Source organism: Podarcis bocagei (assembly GCF_964188305.1).
Source record: "Podarcis bocagei genome assembly, chromosome: 12".
NCBI classification, from domain to species: domain Eukaryota; kingdom Metazoa; phylum Chordata; class Lepidosauria; order Squamata; family Lacertidae; genus Podarcis; species Podarcis bocagei.
This window is the reverse complement of record NC_138137.1, coordinates 48,703,101-48,717,567: the sequence shown is the minus strand read 5'-3', so window position 1 is coordinate 48,717,567 and position 14,467 is coordinate 48,703,101. Positions and strand designations below refer to the sequence as shown.

General features: G+C 39.5%; 1 protein-coding gene across 3 annotated transcripts in view; it reads left to right on the top strand.

Annotated features, from left to right (window-relative positions):
* DNAJB6 (DnaJ heat shock protein family (Hsp40) member B6) overlaps positions 1–14,467 on the top strand; it is a 67,419-nt gene that overhangs the window by 7,818 nt on the left and 45,134 nt on the right. For 2 of the 3 annotated variants that reach the window (XM_081163901.1, XM_081163902.1), the window contains exons 2-5: positions 3,824–3,916; positions 6,039–6,148; positions 7,593–7,649; positions 9,419–9,529. In XM_081163901.1, coding sequence (XP_081020027.1) covers positions 3,852–3,916; positions 6,039–6,148; positions 7,593–7,649; positions 9,419–9,529 — 343 coding nt within the window. In that variant the 5' untranslated portion in view covers positions 3,824–3,851. Of the gene's footprint in view, positions 1–3,823; positions 3,917–6,038; positions 6,149–7,592; positions 7,650–9,418; positions 9,530–10,806; positions 11,228–14,467 lie in introns of those variants that run through there. The other variant, XM_081163903.1, reaches the window with a different exon arrangement.

Genomic DNA, 14,467 nt, shown 5'->3' with positions numbered 1-14,467 from the left:
TCTAGTCAAAAAACAGCTGGAAACCCAAGTTTGGGAAACACTGCTTTAGAAGAAAGACAGTTTTACACTGCTATTACTAAAGCTGTACTCTTAAAAAAAAGCATAAGAACTGTATTCTGCAGCTCTGCTGATGGAATGTGGCATTGTCAAGTTTCAGCTCCTTCTGTGCCTCTTCTGTGTACTTTTTGGGAGCCCTTGGAATAGTATAGTAGAGGGGGAAATCAGTAAAAATAGGATTGTATCCCAAGCATTGCCAGCGGAGTTCTGCTGATGCAGCAGCAGTTCTGTTTCCTTTCCTCACCCTGCCCCCTCCCCTGGGGCATCCGTCCAATCTTCTCTGGAGGGTTCCCCAACCCTTTGGAGCTGAGTTTGAAGGTGCACAGAAGACTGCAGAGAAGAGGATAAGAAAATCCCATACTGCTAGGCAAGTTTCTTGTGCTAGTGGAATGAGAACATTGGATGCTGCCCAGAACCTGCTTGTGAAAGCTTCCCCTTGATCATTGTCTCTTCTGTGAACAGAAGAACTCCTTTGGCTACAAACCAAAATCTTGTATATAGATGTGTGTTTCATGATGGGTGTCTTGGTAAAATTCCCTTGGATGTACCATCAGTTCTCCCCTGCCCCCCAATGTGTAATGCTTTGTACTTTCATGAAATGGTTGTGTAAGATTGGAGACATGTCAGTGTAAAGCTGCTGCATGATATTTAAGTTCTATCATGCAGCTGTCTTGACTATTGCATTCTTTGCATAAATCCTATGGCCACTGCTGCTGCATACCAGCGCCCTCCTTTCCGTTCCATTTCCCTTAGTTTAATTGGCCTCTGTGATTCTCTTGATTTATAATTACATCCCACTAGGTGACAACCTGAGACTAAAGTGTTAAGACTGAATGAATGGAGTTGTTGTCCGGCACCCTTTATCTTCACTCTTTCCAAATAGTGGTGGTGGATGGCTTTTCAAAATGCTGACAGATTTTAATTCTAATGAAGCAATTAGCATGAGTATTCTTGATGGCACAGAATTGGCATGTTTACTCCTTCATAGAATTCTAGTTTTGCTTATCCATAAGCAGCCTCGAACAAATTTTGTGAAGTGCCATGAACTATTGATAGAATTGTTGGTTTTTAAAAAGTATGAAATGTCGGAGGTACCACATTTTGGAATTCATGAAATTCAAAGTTACCAATTTGATAGCTCCCCCTTGCCGAAAATCTATATTGTTAACTTATAATTCATGAAAATTGTGACCAGTTGTTTGCCCTGCTGTGTAACAAGCTAGTCCCTGAATAAGTTGACATATATTTTCCTGGGTTTTGCTTCCTTGATGGATTTTTCTGAAGATGCATTTTCCAGTATTGCCTGCATTGATACTAGTTTATGTAACAAACACACATACTGGCTGGTACCAACTTTTATTAGCGTTGTATTATAACTGTGCTTAATCTTAAAATATAATTAGAGTGACTTTTGGAATTTGTTTAATGAATACCAGTAAAGCATGTAAGGTGGAGCAGCTTTACACATTGTTTAAATGTGTTTATACATATATTTATTCATTTTGTATTCACACGTCAAGTTTGCAAGTGTAAATATCTGCTTATTATTATTATTTTTGCTACAACTCTGATTAGCTTGTTCATTAGCGATATGCTTTGCACGCAACGTGCTTTCAGTTTTCCTTTTGCATTATAGTTGGGCTTGTAAGATTATGACTTGCCAGAGCAAAACACATTAACCATTAGTCATATGAAGCCTATACTCTTAATCTAATGAGGGCTAGAAATTAATCATTAAGTATTTGTAGAGCCATAGTCAAAGGAAATCCTTGTTCTATTTACTGCATAATGGTGAGGATATAATTTTCAGCACATTTTGCTGACGCATACTGAAAGGATATCCCTTATCAGGCTGATAAATGCTGAAATGGATTTTCTTTTGCTTGCTGTTCATTCCTTTTCCCCCTGCATTGCCATTCTGTTCTTACTTGTAATTTGTAATCTTACAGTTCTTATGGTTAGCTTTTCCGGTGTATTCTGTACAGGTATTGGTTTAAAATTGAAATACTTTCCAAAAACCACTTGATACTTGATATTCAAAAACTTACTGGCTCCTTTCTAATCCAGGCTTCGACCTGAGTTTGGTATTGAAACAGGCTTGGTTGCCCTGGTGGATAATGTATGCCAGGAACAAGTATGCAGTTCTTTTGGTCCTTTTGGACTTATCTACAGCATTTGATACCATTAACTGTGGTATGTTTCAGTTGTCTGACATTGGTGGTGAGGCCCAGGGTATCCACTTCTCTATATCTCTTGAATCCATTCTCTCATTGCTTTCTTCCCCAGGTTAGGCCATCAACTTTTTGGCCCTTCGAGTGCATTTTGAATTTTAGAAAGTGCTGTGGGTGCCACTCAGAAAATGGCTGCTTTGGGAGGCATGGCTTTGGCCCAGCCCACTTCTGTGCCTCCCCTGCAACATTACTTTCCATCGAGGGCATTAGGCACTTGGGTTAATAAAGTTTCTCCATGTGCCATTAGGAAATGGTGCAATGGAAACTTTTCTAATGCAGTGTTTCCCAACCGGTGTTCCGCGGCACACTAGTGTGCCGCGAGACGTTGCCTGGTGTGCCGCGGGAAAAATTAAAAAATTCGAAAGATAGCTTCATATCCGGAGAGGCGGCCTTCAGGCGAGTTTTAATTTTAATTTTCCTTCTCCCACTTAATGCCCCACGCTCGCCCGAGCAGCTTGCAGTCCTCGGTAACCACGGCGACCCGAGGGAGGGGAGGGAACAGGGAAGTTGAGGGCGGTGGCGAGCCGCGATGACGTCAGTGGGCCGCGCCGCCTCGCCCTGGCACGGTGTGAGAGCCCCGGCTAGTGGCGCGAGCTTTGGAATAAGTGGGATCCGCGTGTGCGAGACCGAGATCGCGGGTAAGGAGCTCAGCCCTGGGCAGGAGGAAGCGGGGCTGCGCGTGCGGGCCACATCCCCACAGAGAGCGAGCCTCCCCCGGCCCACCACTCCGGGCAGGTCCACTCGCATGAGGGGGCGGCGATGGCGACGGCTGGCAGCTTGCCTGCAATGCCATCCCTCGAGCAGGCGAGGAGCCCAGAGGCTACCAGATGCGAGTCCTCTTTCCCACCCTGCTCGGGAGTCCAGAGCACTTGGTCGCATTCAGGATCTAGAGTGGGGAAGCGGGGCTTGTGTCTGGGCTGGACACATTGGGCTGCCTGTGCCGCTCGACCTGCGGGGAGAAATCAGGGTGGGAGTCACGACCGTGAGGCAGGGCTGCCAAGTGTGGCAGAAGAGGACACGGCCGTCGCACCTGTCCTTAGGTAGCAGCTTCTTCCGTGTCGACCTGCTGCCCTAAAGTCTTGGCTTTTTTCTTGGCTTTTTGGGGGTTGGCACAGAAGGAAGGCAAGGGGGAGGGGGAAAATTGAAACTTACACTTTCGTGCGTCCCTCCCGGCGTGACGCTGCGTGCTCATGTCACGGGGCTGTAATGGTGGTGTGCCTCGAGATTTTTTTCATGAAACAAGTGTGCCTTTGCCCAAAAAAGGTTGGGAAACACTGTTCTAATGGCTATGGATGAAAGGGGCCCTTCTGTTTTTCTCCTAGAGCTCTCTGTGACAGAAGGGTGAAGGGATCATTGAAAAAGGGTTTGGAAGAAACTCTGGTAGATACAGGAGAAATGAATGCATGCATGTCCAGTTCATCTATTTGTTAAACTGAAATCTATGATTAAAGCAGACTCGTTTCTATCATGCAGCTGTCTTTTCAACCAAAATTTCCAGTGTTAATATTTGTTAAAACCTTGTTTTCTCCCCCAAGGACTATTGTTATCAAAGCAATATAAAACATGGTGGATTATTATGAAGTTCTAGGAGTGCACAGACATGCCTCACAAGAAGACATTAAAAAAGCGTAAGTACCAATCTTTAAAACTGTAGGTAAGCTGCAAATATGTTTTGAATTTCTTTGAATGTAATATTTCCTCCACATTTTGAGTGGGTAACATGGCTTCATACATCAAGTTATTGTGTTCATTGCTTGTGATCACTGGAATTATTTACTGTATCAGATGATGTTCTGTACCAGACAACTGTCTTAGAGAATCATTAAGTCATGAGAAGAATTCTTGAATGTGCTCTTCCAGCAATTTTTGGGCTATATCCAAGCCTAGTTTGCTCTCGGACTCAATGCATTTCTCCCCCCTCCTCTTACATCCTGAATTCAGAAGATTTTGCTTTTAGCTAACACAATTCTCATTTTGTCTAGACTGGGAATTTGTGGGTAACATTGGCTATGGTTACTTTAAACAAGCCAACTTCATAAAGGATTATTTGAAGTTGACTTACTTTGATACTAACGTTATTTAATCACAATTCCTAGGTGAGAAGCTTTTGCTTTGTCCTCCCTCAACTTAAAGGGAAGGAACAGGTGTATGTGAACTGGGGAAGAGGCTAGGCTCCTTCATATAGCATTAAATCATGATTTTGCTTTCAATCCAATACAGCCTTTCAATTCAATACAGGCTCCTGAACGCCTTGGGAGTTGGAACGTTCTGGCTCCTGAACGATCGAAAACTGGAAATGAGTGTTCCAGTTTTCGAACTTTTTTGGGAAGCCGAACCTATTGTTCACTATTGTTTCCAGTGTGCCTCCGCAATGGGGAACCAATCAGAAGCAGCGCCTTGGTTTCTGAACTTTTTGGAAGTCGAACAGACTTCTGGAACTGATTCCGTTTGGCTTCCGAGGTACATCTGTACAGCCTTTATACTATGTAGGACACTGTTCCTATTTGCTTGTTCTTATGACTGTCCTACGTATGTTGTTGCAGTGTTTCCGAGTTAAAACAGGCCTGCATTTCCTAGAAGCAATCTGCCTATTTTAGCAAAGAATGACTGTCCAAATTTTCAAAAACATCTTAATGAGATACTTTGATCAGTTTGGTTTACTATTAGGGGTAAAACTATAAATAGCATTCACTTCCTTATTCCTTCAGATGAACTTTTTCTAAGAGCTTTGGAGGATCTTGAGAATGCTGCTGGCTGCTTCTTTTTTCTCTATTTAGTATTACGAGCCGTTTGTTAAGATAACTGAATTGACAACTATTGATAGTATTTGCCAGAATCATGTACTATAGTTTGGAGGGCAGGAGCCTATCATTGTTTGTCAATTTGAATATCATAGCAATCTATATAAAAAAATTCCTTCCTGTAGCACCTTAAAGACCAACTAAGTTAGTTCTTGGTATAAGCTTTCGTGTGCATGCACACTTCTTCAGATAGTGTGCATGCACACGAAAGCTTATACCAAGAACTAACTTAGTTGGTCTTTAAGGTGCTACAGGAAGGAATTTTTTTATTTTGACTATGGCAGACCAACACGGCTACCTATCTGTAATAGCAATCTATGGTTAGTGACAATTGGGAAATGGAGAGGGTTATTAAAAGGTTATTAAAAGTATCTTAGCTCTTGCAAACCTTAAAGCTTACCAACTTACACTGTATTATATTATGTTACTATATCACTGCCTTCAAATAATTCATATTGGGAAGTTACATATCATTTTGTTAAAAGCTCCTGTAATCAGTAAGCATCTTTGAGTCCAGTGCTGCAGTAGGAGAAGGGAATTACATCTGTTGGGGGGGGGGGGGCTACATTGGATTACACCCACTGCATTTAAAGTATGTGTTTGCGGACTACTTTAACACAATAAAGGTTTGCCTGGTGCCTTCTTTATGCACCTTTAGGCGCCAGTCACATACATTCCTCTTTAAACAGGCCTTTGATTGATTGGCATCCTATGCCCTTTTAAAATGTGTTGGGAGGGAGTTATTGGGTTGTTTTTGTTTTTATTTTGATTATGTATTTTGTGTGTTTATATTCTGATGTTATCCTGTGAACCGCCTTGAGACCTGCGAGTACTGTATACTACTACTACTATAACTTAGTCAAATGAATTAATACATTTTCCCTCTCATTTTGTATTTGTTGTGCATCTTGAATAAAATCAGCTTATGCAACTTCCCCTTTTATTTCAGGTACCGCAAACTGGCATTAAAGTGGCACCCTGACAAGAATCCAGATAACAAAGAAGAGGCTGAAAGGCAATTTAAGCAAGTAGCTGAGGCTTATGAAGTTCTGTCCGATAGTGAGTATTAGATAAATTTAAAACGTGTTTTTTACCTTCCAAATCTGACCGCAAATTTGGCTGAAGCCAGTTCCTTAACTTTGCAGTTTGGGAAGTTAAACTTATTTTTAGAATTGATTGCCATCAAAATAACTCTGTGCTGGAATTTTACAGCTTACCTTCCCAGTTGGGATGAGACCATACTACTTGCCAAAGCAAAAGCTGCTGCTAATCTGAGCTAGCAGTGAAACATGTTACACAACTTTTATTTCTTGCCAAAGAACTGGCTGTGGCTGTCTGTGCTGTTTGTTGCAGAGGAGGTTTTTTTTTTTTACAAGGAATGCTCTCAACTACTTTTTTTTTTAAAGAAGGGACAAACAAGGGTTTGTGTTCTGTGTGCTCTTATCTGTTAGTATATTGAGTGGGATTATATTATTAACTATAGAACAAAGCTTATATTGGACATAAGTTGGTCACACTATTTAACAAAAGCAAACACCAAGGCTTAGCATTCATTCTGTATCACGGATAAAACTGCTTTGTTCTCTGCAAAATATGTTTTATATTTAGGGAAATGTCTGGACCCAATAACTGGATCTTCTCATAGTGTAGCATACTAGCTTTTGATTTGCGAGATTAATAAGCCATCAAGTTTATTAGCTATAATAAGATTATGGCACTCTCTCCCCACAGAGGAGTACTGCAAGTTTTTTAACGGGTTTTTAAAGTCTACTTATTTTGAATTGGCTTGTTAAATTGACCTTTTTTAATGCTTCAGGTTTCAAATAATTAAACTGTTTTGAAACCATTTTAATATTACTAGTTTTTATGCTTTCTATTTTTAAATAATTGACATGTCTGGGGTTTTTTGAGCTTTTCTATTATGATGAATTTTCTTACATGGTTATGCTTAAAAAGGACAGCCTATTAATGCTGCTGTTGATTCCAGTAGTGCTTGGTTTGAGAGATTCATCAAAGTTATAGCAAACAGGTTTTTTTATTTGGAAATTTCCTGAAGTTTCTGGATTGTATTTTTTTGCAACACAAATACATGTGGTTAATTTATAGATTTTGAAGGCATTTAGTTGCAATTTGTAGCAAAAAAGAATACTTTTTGCTTCATGGCTGAATAATAGATACGGGGGCGGGGGGGGGAATCACAGGGCCTTGTCAGTTAGCAGCTTGAACTTGAACACCATTAAAAATTCATACTAAGTAATGAATATGCCTCTGCTTTTTATTTTATTTGGATGATTACTGTTACATATAGCTGCGTCAAAATAATTAACTAGTTTTATATGCATAGCTTACATATTGAGGCCATTTTATTACACATTTTGATCCTTTCGTTATAATGATTTAAAATAGAATGTATTCTTAACATATAACCTTAATATATTTTTCCATGTTTCATTACTTTTATATCAAAGTGATCTATTTCTTATCTATTCTCTGTTCTTCATAGCTAAAAAACGTGATATCTATGACAAATACGGAAAAGAAGGCTTAAATGGAGGAGGAGGTACGTAGGGATTTAATGCTTTCTCCTATTTTAATGCTATGAATAACTTTCTAGCTAAATATGTTTCTGCCATGCTAATACAAACAGGTTAATTTGGAGATCCAGTGCCTACCATACTGAATTCTGGCAAATTTACTAACACTCATTGGATCCCCCAGTCAACATTCAAATTTGTTCGGCAGCAACACAATGGAACAGGGGGTTTAAACCACAGAATCAAGATTGTAACTGGAATGAATCACCCACTATATTGTTGTACAAAGTTTAATGGAATGTTGCTGTGGAAAAATTGATGGGAAATAAAGTAAGTTGCATGAGATAAAATATGTGAAAATCAAACAACTTATATATGATGAAATCTAACCCAACAGAGGAATTTGATTTAATTTGCATTAACTAATGAATGGGATGAACTCATAAGTAGCATGAGACTCTTAATCTCAAGTCGTCAGTTCAAGCATTGCAGGTGGTTGGACTGGATGACCACGTGGTCCTTTCCAACTCTACAGTTCTGTGGTTAAGAAAAGTGATCAATATGAGTAGGTAATATGCTCTTCTCATAGCCCATCTGGATGTGAAATAGTTCTAAGTTCCACAGCATATTTGCCAACCTGAGCTCCTTTGATAGGAAGAGCCAGATGATAGATAGATAGATAATTAGATCAATAAAATTCTCAGTTACCAATCCAAGGCAGAAGGCCTTTGTGGTCTTCAGCTGGGTGAAGAACTAAGAACTAACTAAAAAAAATAGAAGGAATATACATTTTATATTGATCAGGAACTGAACAATGGGGTGGGCTTTCCCATTTATTTTATTGTTCGGTGTGGTCAGACCTACTTAAAACGCAAGCTATGAATTTACCATAATCTGGGAAGGGTGAAGAGAGTAACTGGGAGCCCTGCTTTATCATTGGTTTTCCACGCAAGGCAGTCTGGCACATTCAAGTACTGGCCTGCCAAAATACTTGGCACCCTTTTCTTTGGCTTCATAGCTGTTTGCTGTGATTCTTATCATGATGCCAGAGTCACAGTAAATTTAACTTAAAGCAGCAAATGTTTGCACAAAGGCCAAGCAGCTTGCACAAAAATGACACATGACATTCTGTCACCCATCTTAATGTGTCATGACTGCTGTACATTGTGCGGATTGCTGGGTATGCAGGTCTAGTAAAGCCCAGATGAACAGTATGAGCCCGCGGTGTTGTAATTACTGTATTGGAGTATGACGATGGAGATCGAGCTTCAAATCACTACTCAGCTGGAAGTTCACTGAGTGACCTTGGCTTGCTACCCCTTAGTTTAGTTAAGGGTGAGGTTGATGATAATAAGGAAGAACTATATATGCTTCCATGGAGGAAGTTGGTTGAAAATGTAAGAAATGACATGCTAATGAATTTGTCATTGCTAATTCACACAATGACTCAGACTTTGCGGAAAATCTTTGTCATAACGTTTAAAAAAGAATATTCTAGTCCTCTTAACACAACTTTAAATACCTTAGAAATGAGCTCAGTTTATAGTTCAAAATGTGTGTTGAGGATATGGGGAGCTTTAAAGCATGGATTTCCTGATCTGGCAATCTTTGGTTGCAGTTCTTATGATTGTAGTAAAATTGTCAATATGCCTCAAGAAAAATAACTTTGACAGGTTTGTCATACTGAACCATTACTGAGAACAGTATAAATGAAAATAAGTTGCAAATGTTAAGAGATTTAGATGTGTTAGGATCCTGAAGAACTGCTGTGATATTGAGTGCTCTCTTGTTGCAGGTGGAACTCATTTTGACAGTCCATTTGAATATGGTTTTACATTCCGGAATCCGGAAGATGTCTTCAGGGAATTCTTTGGTGGAAGAGACCCATTCTCATTTGATTTCTTTGGTGAGTATACAACATTGACATTTTTGGAAATATGGATATGCAAAATGTTGAAACACATATGTTGGTAATAAATATGCTGCATTTTTTTCATGTATGGATCCCAATAAGGGTGTGGTAATAAAATCTGCACCTTTTATACTTACTGTTGGTGTTGACAAAAGGATAGCTTTAGTATACACAGAGTCTGACTTTGTACCTTTAATTGGATATTTCAGGGCTACTGTGAATTTGTTAAATAGGCAACAATCTGCATGGAAAACCATAGGAGGGGAGAGTGTCACTGTGTGCAGAGCCTTCTTGTGGGTCTCCCATAGGCATTTGGTTGGCCACTGTGAGATGCTGGACTAGATAGGGCACCGGCCTAATCCAGCAAGGTTTTATTATGTTACGTTCTTGTTGGTAGCACTGCAGCTACAGCAGTGATTTGCTTTCAAGCTTTCCCCTTTGAAATTGACTTACTTATTCGTATACATTCTGAGGTCTTATGGAGCTAGTTACCTCTGCTGTAAACCAGCCTGAACCCTTTTATTTCTTTTGTCTTGAGGTGACATGGGTAGCAGTAAATAGGATTCTGTATAGCTAAATTTATATATTGCGTTCTAAATATTGTGGGGCGGGGGGGGGGCAGGCTTGTTGTAAACACTGCTTGGTGATGGTGGATTCTTTGAAAAGTGCAAGACGGGTTAATGCAATCTAGTTGGCACCCCTGCTTGGGTAGAGTGTGCTTTGATGGTATGGGAAAGTGTATGGAAAATTGGCTAGCAAGGTGCTTCTGAAGGAGCTGGCCGCTTTTTCTCTGAGACGGCACCTTAATGACCAGCTAGAATACGCATGTGGTAGAAGTGTCTGAATCATAGGGATGACAGAGTTAAAATTGCATTCCTTGTAAGCAGGGCATATTTAATGTCTTTAGCGTTATTCCAAAAAAATAGAGTGGGTAACTTCTGTATCTTTACTAGCAAGTGACAGAAATCAGCTTGAATAAAGCTCTTAAACTGCTACCTTCATTGAGATCCACCAGTGTGACAATTGATCACTGAACTATAGTATATAATTTATCATTCATTGGTCAGCTAGGGTAGTTCAGTCGTCAGAGCATGAGACTCTTGGTCCATGAAAAGAGTTTCAGTTGTCAAAGCTTAGTATTACATAACTGTTTAAAGTTATGAGGCTTCACATGTAAAAGTTCATTTAATTCATAAATTAAGGTATTGCAGCTCAGAATATTGAATAACAAATTAATGAATTTACTTAACTGCAATTGGTACTTTTTGTAGATACCTACTCAATGATTATCACTTGGCTGCCAGAGGAGTCTAATGAAGGATCAGAAGAAAGGTCTATAGAGGAGCTGGAGGATGAGTGTAGTTATGAGTCAATAGAAGTGGCAGAGGAGCTGGAGGAAGTGCTAGAGGAAGAGCTTTATGAAGAATATTGTGAAGATTTTATTGAGGTCTTTGAAGAATATGATGAAGGATCTATTGAGTTGGAAGAACTACTAGTGGAGGAGGAGGACTCTGAAGGAGTAGCAGAAGAGTCATTTGAGGAGGAAGTGAGTTTAGTGTCAGAAGAGTGGACAGAAGAGCCTAGCAGTATAACCTTGGAGGAACTGGAAGAAGAAATAAGTATAGGATCAGAGTTGGAGGAATTCTACTGACAGGAAACGTTAAAATTAATAAATTATTTATCTAAAATGTCTCTTTACTTATCTGAGGGTGCTTAGTTGTGGAGTACAAAGTAATTTAGTAATAGTTTGGTTTGAATACAATACAATACTTCAAGCTCTTACAAGTTTTGGGAATGCTCAGAATATTTAGCAGATCCTGAATGCTTGCTTTTATGTAGATGGCTTTGTACATTATATAGGCTTATGGTGCCTATTATAGCCCTTTGCCCCTCCCAATTTCATTTTTGAAATTGAGTTCTGCCTTTTTTGTAACCATGGAGGTGTTTAGCTAGGGTTTTTTTAAAAGTTGTTTGGGAGGGTGTTGTGCCTATATTTGAGGAGATGTTGCCTCCTTTTTTTGTCTGTGCTGTTTGTATTTGTTAGTAGTTCTAAGCATCGCCAGTTTTTCTCCTGTGAAATGAGTATTTTGTGGTGCACAGTTTCTTAGATTTCTAGAAGTGCCTCTGTTTGGGGACCCCTTCAAAGCAGTGTAGAATAATATCCGTTAGCCTTAATAACGAATTGGCCTTCTGTGTTGAAGTACTGTAAAATTAATTATTTTTCCTTTGAGATGTTAATAGAGCGGCGCAAATAGATCAACATTAATGAATGAAATTACTTTGTGGTGGTCTCATTCAAGCAGTCTGAGGGCTTGTATATAAATATGTCTTCAAATCAAAGAAGTTGTAATCAAATTGTATCCCCTTCAAAATGGTTGCTGAAATTGCTCCTGCTTGGTTTTACAAGTATTTCATAATTGTACTGAAGGGGTGTTAACAGATGAGCAGATTTTCAGCTACCTTGGTTTAATTGCAAAGCTTGCTTCCTTTGGGGACAAAATAGCTCTAACCATATTGAAGAGTATCTTTCTACACAGTTGGGTTTTGGTGGGGAGAGTTGTCTATACACTTGACACCTAATTAATCTATTTTGTTGCCTTATTAAGCAGATCACCAGTATGTTTCTGTTGCGAACAAAGTAGCATATTTTTGTGGTCAACACATATTCTTTCTCCAAACATCAATATTGTATCTTTTCTGTCATATGGAAGTTTCTTGATACTGTTGTAACAAGTGCCTGGATTCACATGTGTGCAGCCCTTGTTATGGATGTGTGTTAACACTTAACCTTATACCCACAAGAAACTCTCACACAGTAATAAAGAAAGTTTGGCTTATTATATGACATAGGAGCGGCAGAGTAAGTAAATGCTGCTTAAGACAGCAAAGTTACAAATTAAGCAGGTAGCCGATGTCTCCTAGTAGGACGGGCTTTGGGATAAGGAATTTCTGTCTTTCCCTCAGAGTTCCTGCCCATTTCTCACCTTGCCCATCCTAGCCAGAAGAGGACTGAAAACTGGCCATCTTGTTTGTTTAACCAACTTTGATAGTGAGCCATTTATCTGACTCTGGCCATCTGTCTGCTATCTGCCTTCAAATCACCTTACCATTGTGTAGATGGCTCCCATAGAGGAGTTGAGTATCCTGTGCTTGGCAATTAAATTTGCATGTGTTAATCTTTAGGTCAGATGTGGGTGAACTCAAGATATGTCTGAATGCCATTCAGGAGGCTTGCTATCAGGCTTGCTCCAGGGTCACCAAATTTTATCCTGGAGGGTTTACTGTCATGTTTAAGTTGTGCCAACCTTGTACATATGCCATGCTCTACAGAGAGCAACCTTATCACAAGTTCAGATTCACACACTCCTGTTCACACTGTGTGAGGCCCATATCAATGCAAAGCATTATTTGTGCATTTGCTTTCTGTCACACACCTTAATCACTGTCCATTTTAGCCCTACTGCATTACAGAGCATACACAGGTGAACTTTTCAGAAGCATTGCCATAGAAATAAAACAAGTTGTCTCAAAATGAACATGTGGTAGGTGAGGTTAAAAAGGACAAACATGCTGATTGCTATCAGCTAAGCCAGTGATCTTCATGTTATCTGTCAATTCAGTGCATCCCATTCAGTGGAAACTGTCTTATTCCTCTACTAACTGTTACTGGAAGGACAGTGAGAGATTTGCAAATGGATAACTCACTTAAGATAAGGTATTGCCTGCTTCGGTATATAGTTGCATGGTATCTGCAGTTGGTGGGATCTGCGGACAGGGGAAGAGATAAAAGATCCCCAAATAATTTCCTAAGCACCTTGTTGTGACGGCATAGTTCTGCATTGCATATATTTAGTGTTTATAAAAAGTTTTCACATTAAGATTATGGATTATCATTGTAGAGTGGGATACTTCACTCAACACATGTCAAAATCAGAGTTATTTTGGATTTGGATTTTAGGACATGCTGACCTGCGTAACTTGAGCGTCTCACAGAAACAAGCACAAAACAAAGGTTAAAATTATGTGCAAGTTAAGGTTTAAACTCTGTTCTACTCTACAATTTAGTTTTTCTACAAATCATGTGTATGATATTTGGAGCACTATCACACTAGCTGCTAGGCATGTAGACAGATGAGATCAAATAACTTGAATGGAAAAGAATACCTGGTGAATTAAGTACGTTGATGCAAAGGCATACAGAGCTAGAACTGAATGGGATGAAGTACACTTTTCCTCCCAAGAGCTCAGTGTTGCTGAATGGTAAAAGAAGGTAATTTGGTGTTCCTCTGGAATTGAAGGCTTGAGTCTCACCCAACTACAGTAATTTTAATATGGACAGAATAGGGGTAGCTTCAGGTCTCCTTCCACTTTACATTCATAATCCTATAGGGTTGTCTGTGACAATGTGTTTTAAGCAAATGACCAGGTAACTTAAAAGAAAAAAGTGAAAGAAAACTTGGTTATATCTAGATGCATAATAGTGGGCAGTAATATAATATTATTCATGTTTACACAAGTGACCTTCATAGTTTGCTAGTGAGTCAAATCACTTTAGCAGGAATAATTTAGACTGTTGCATTAGTGGCTTACCTGATAGTGCATTCAGCTGAAAAGGGATGTGTTCTCAAGTTTTAATACATGAACAATCTTTCCAAGCTTTTTGTCTCATTTGGGAAACATCCTACTAAAGCACTAATGCTTGTTTTCATGTATGAGATAGTTTTGCTAACATTGTTACCCTTTATGATGATAGCACATAGATGTGTGCTATGCCTTTTAGCAGTACAGTGGTACCTCGGGTTACATATGCTTCAGGTTACATACGCTTCAGGTTACAGACTCCGCTAATCCAGAAATAGTGCTTCAGGTTAAGAACTTTGCTTCAGGATGAGAACAGAAATTGTGCTCTGGCGGCACGGTGGCAGCAGTGGG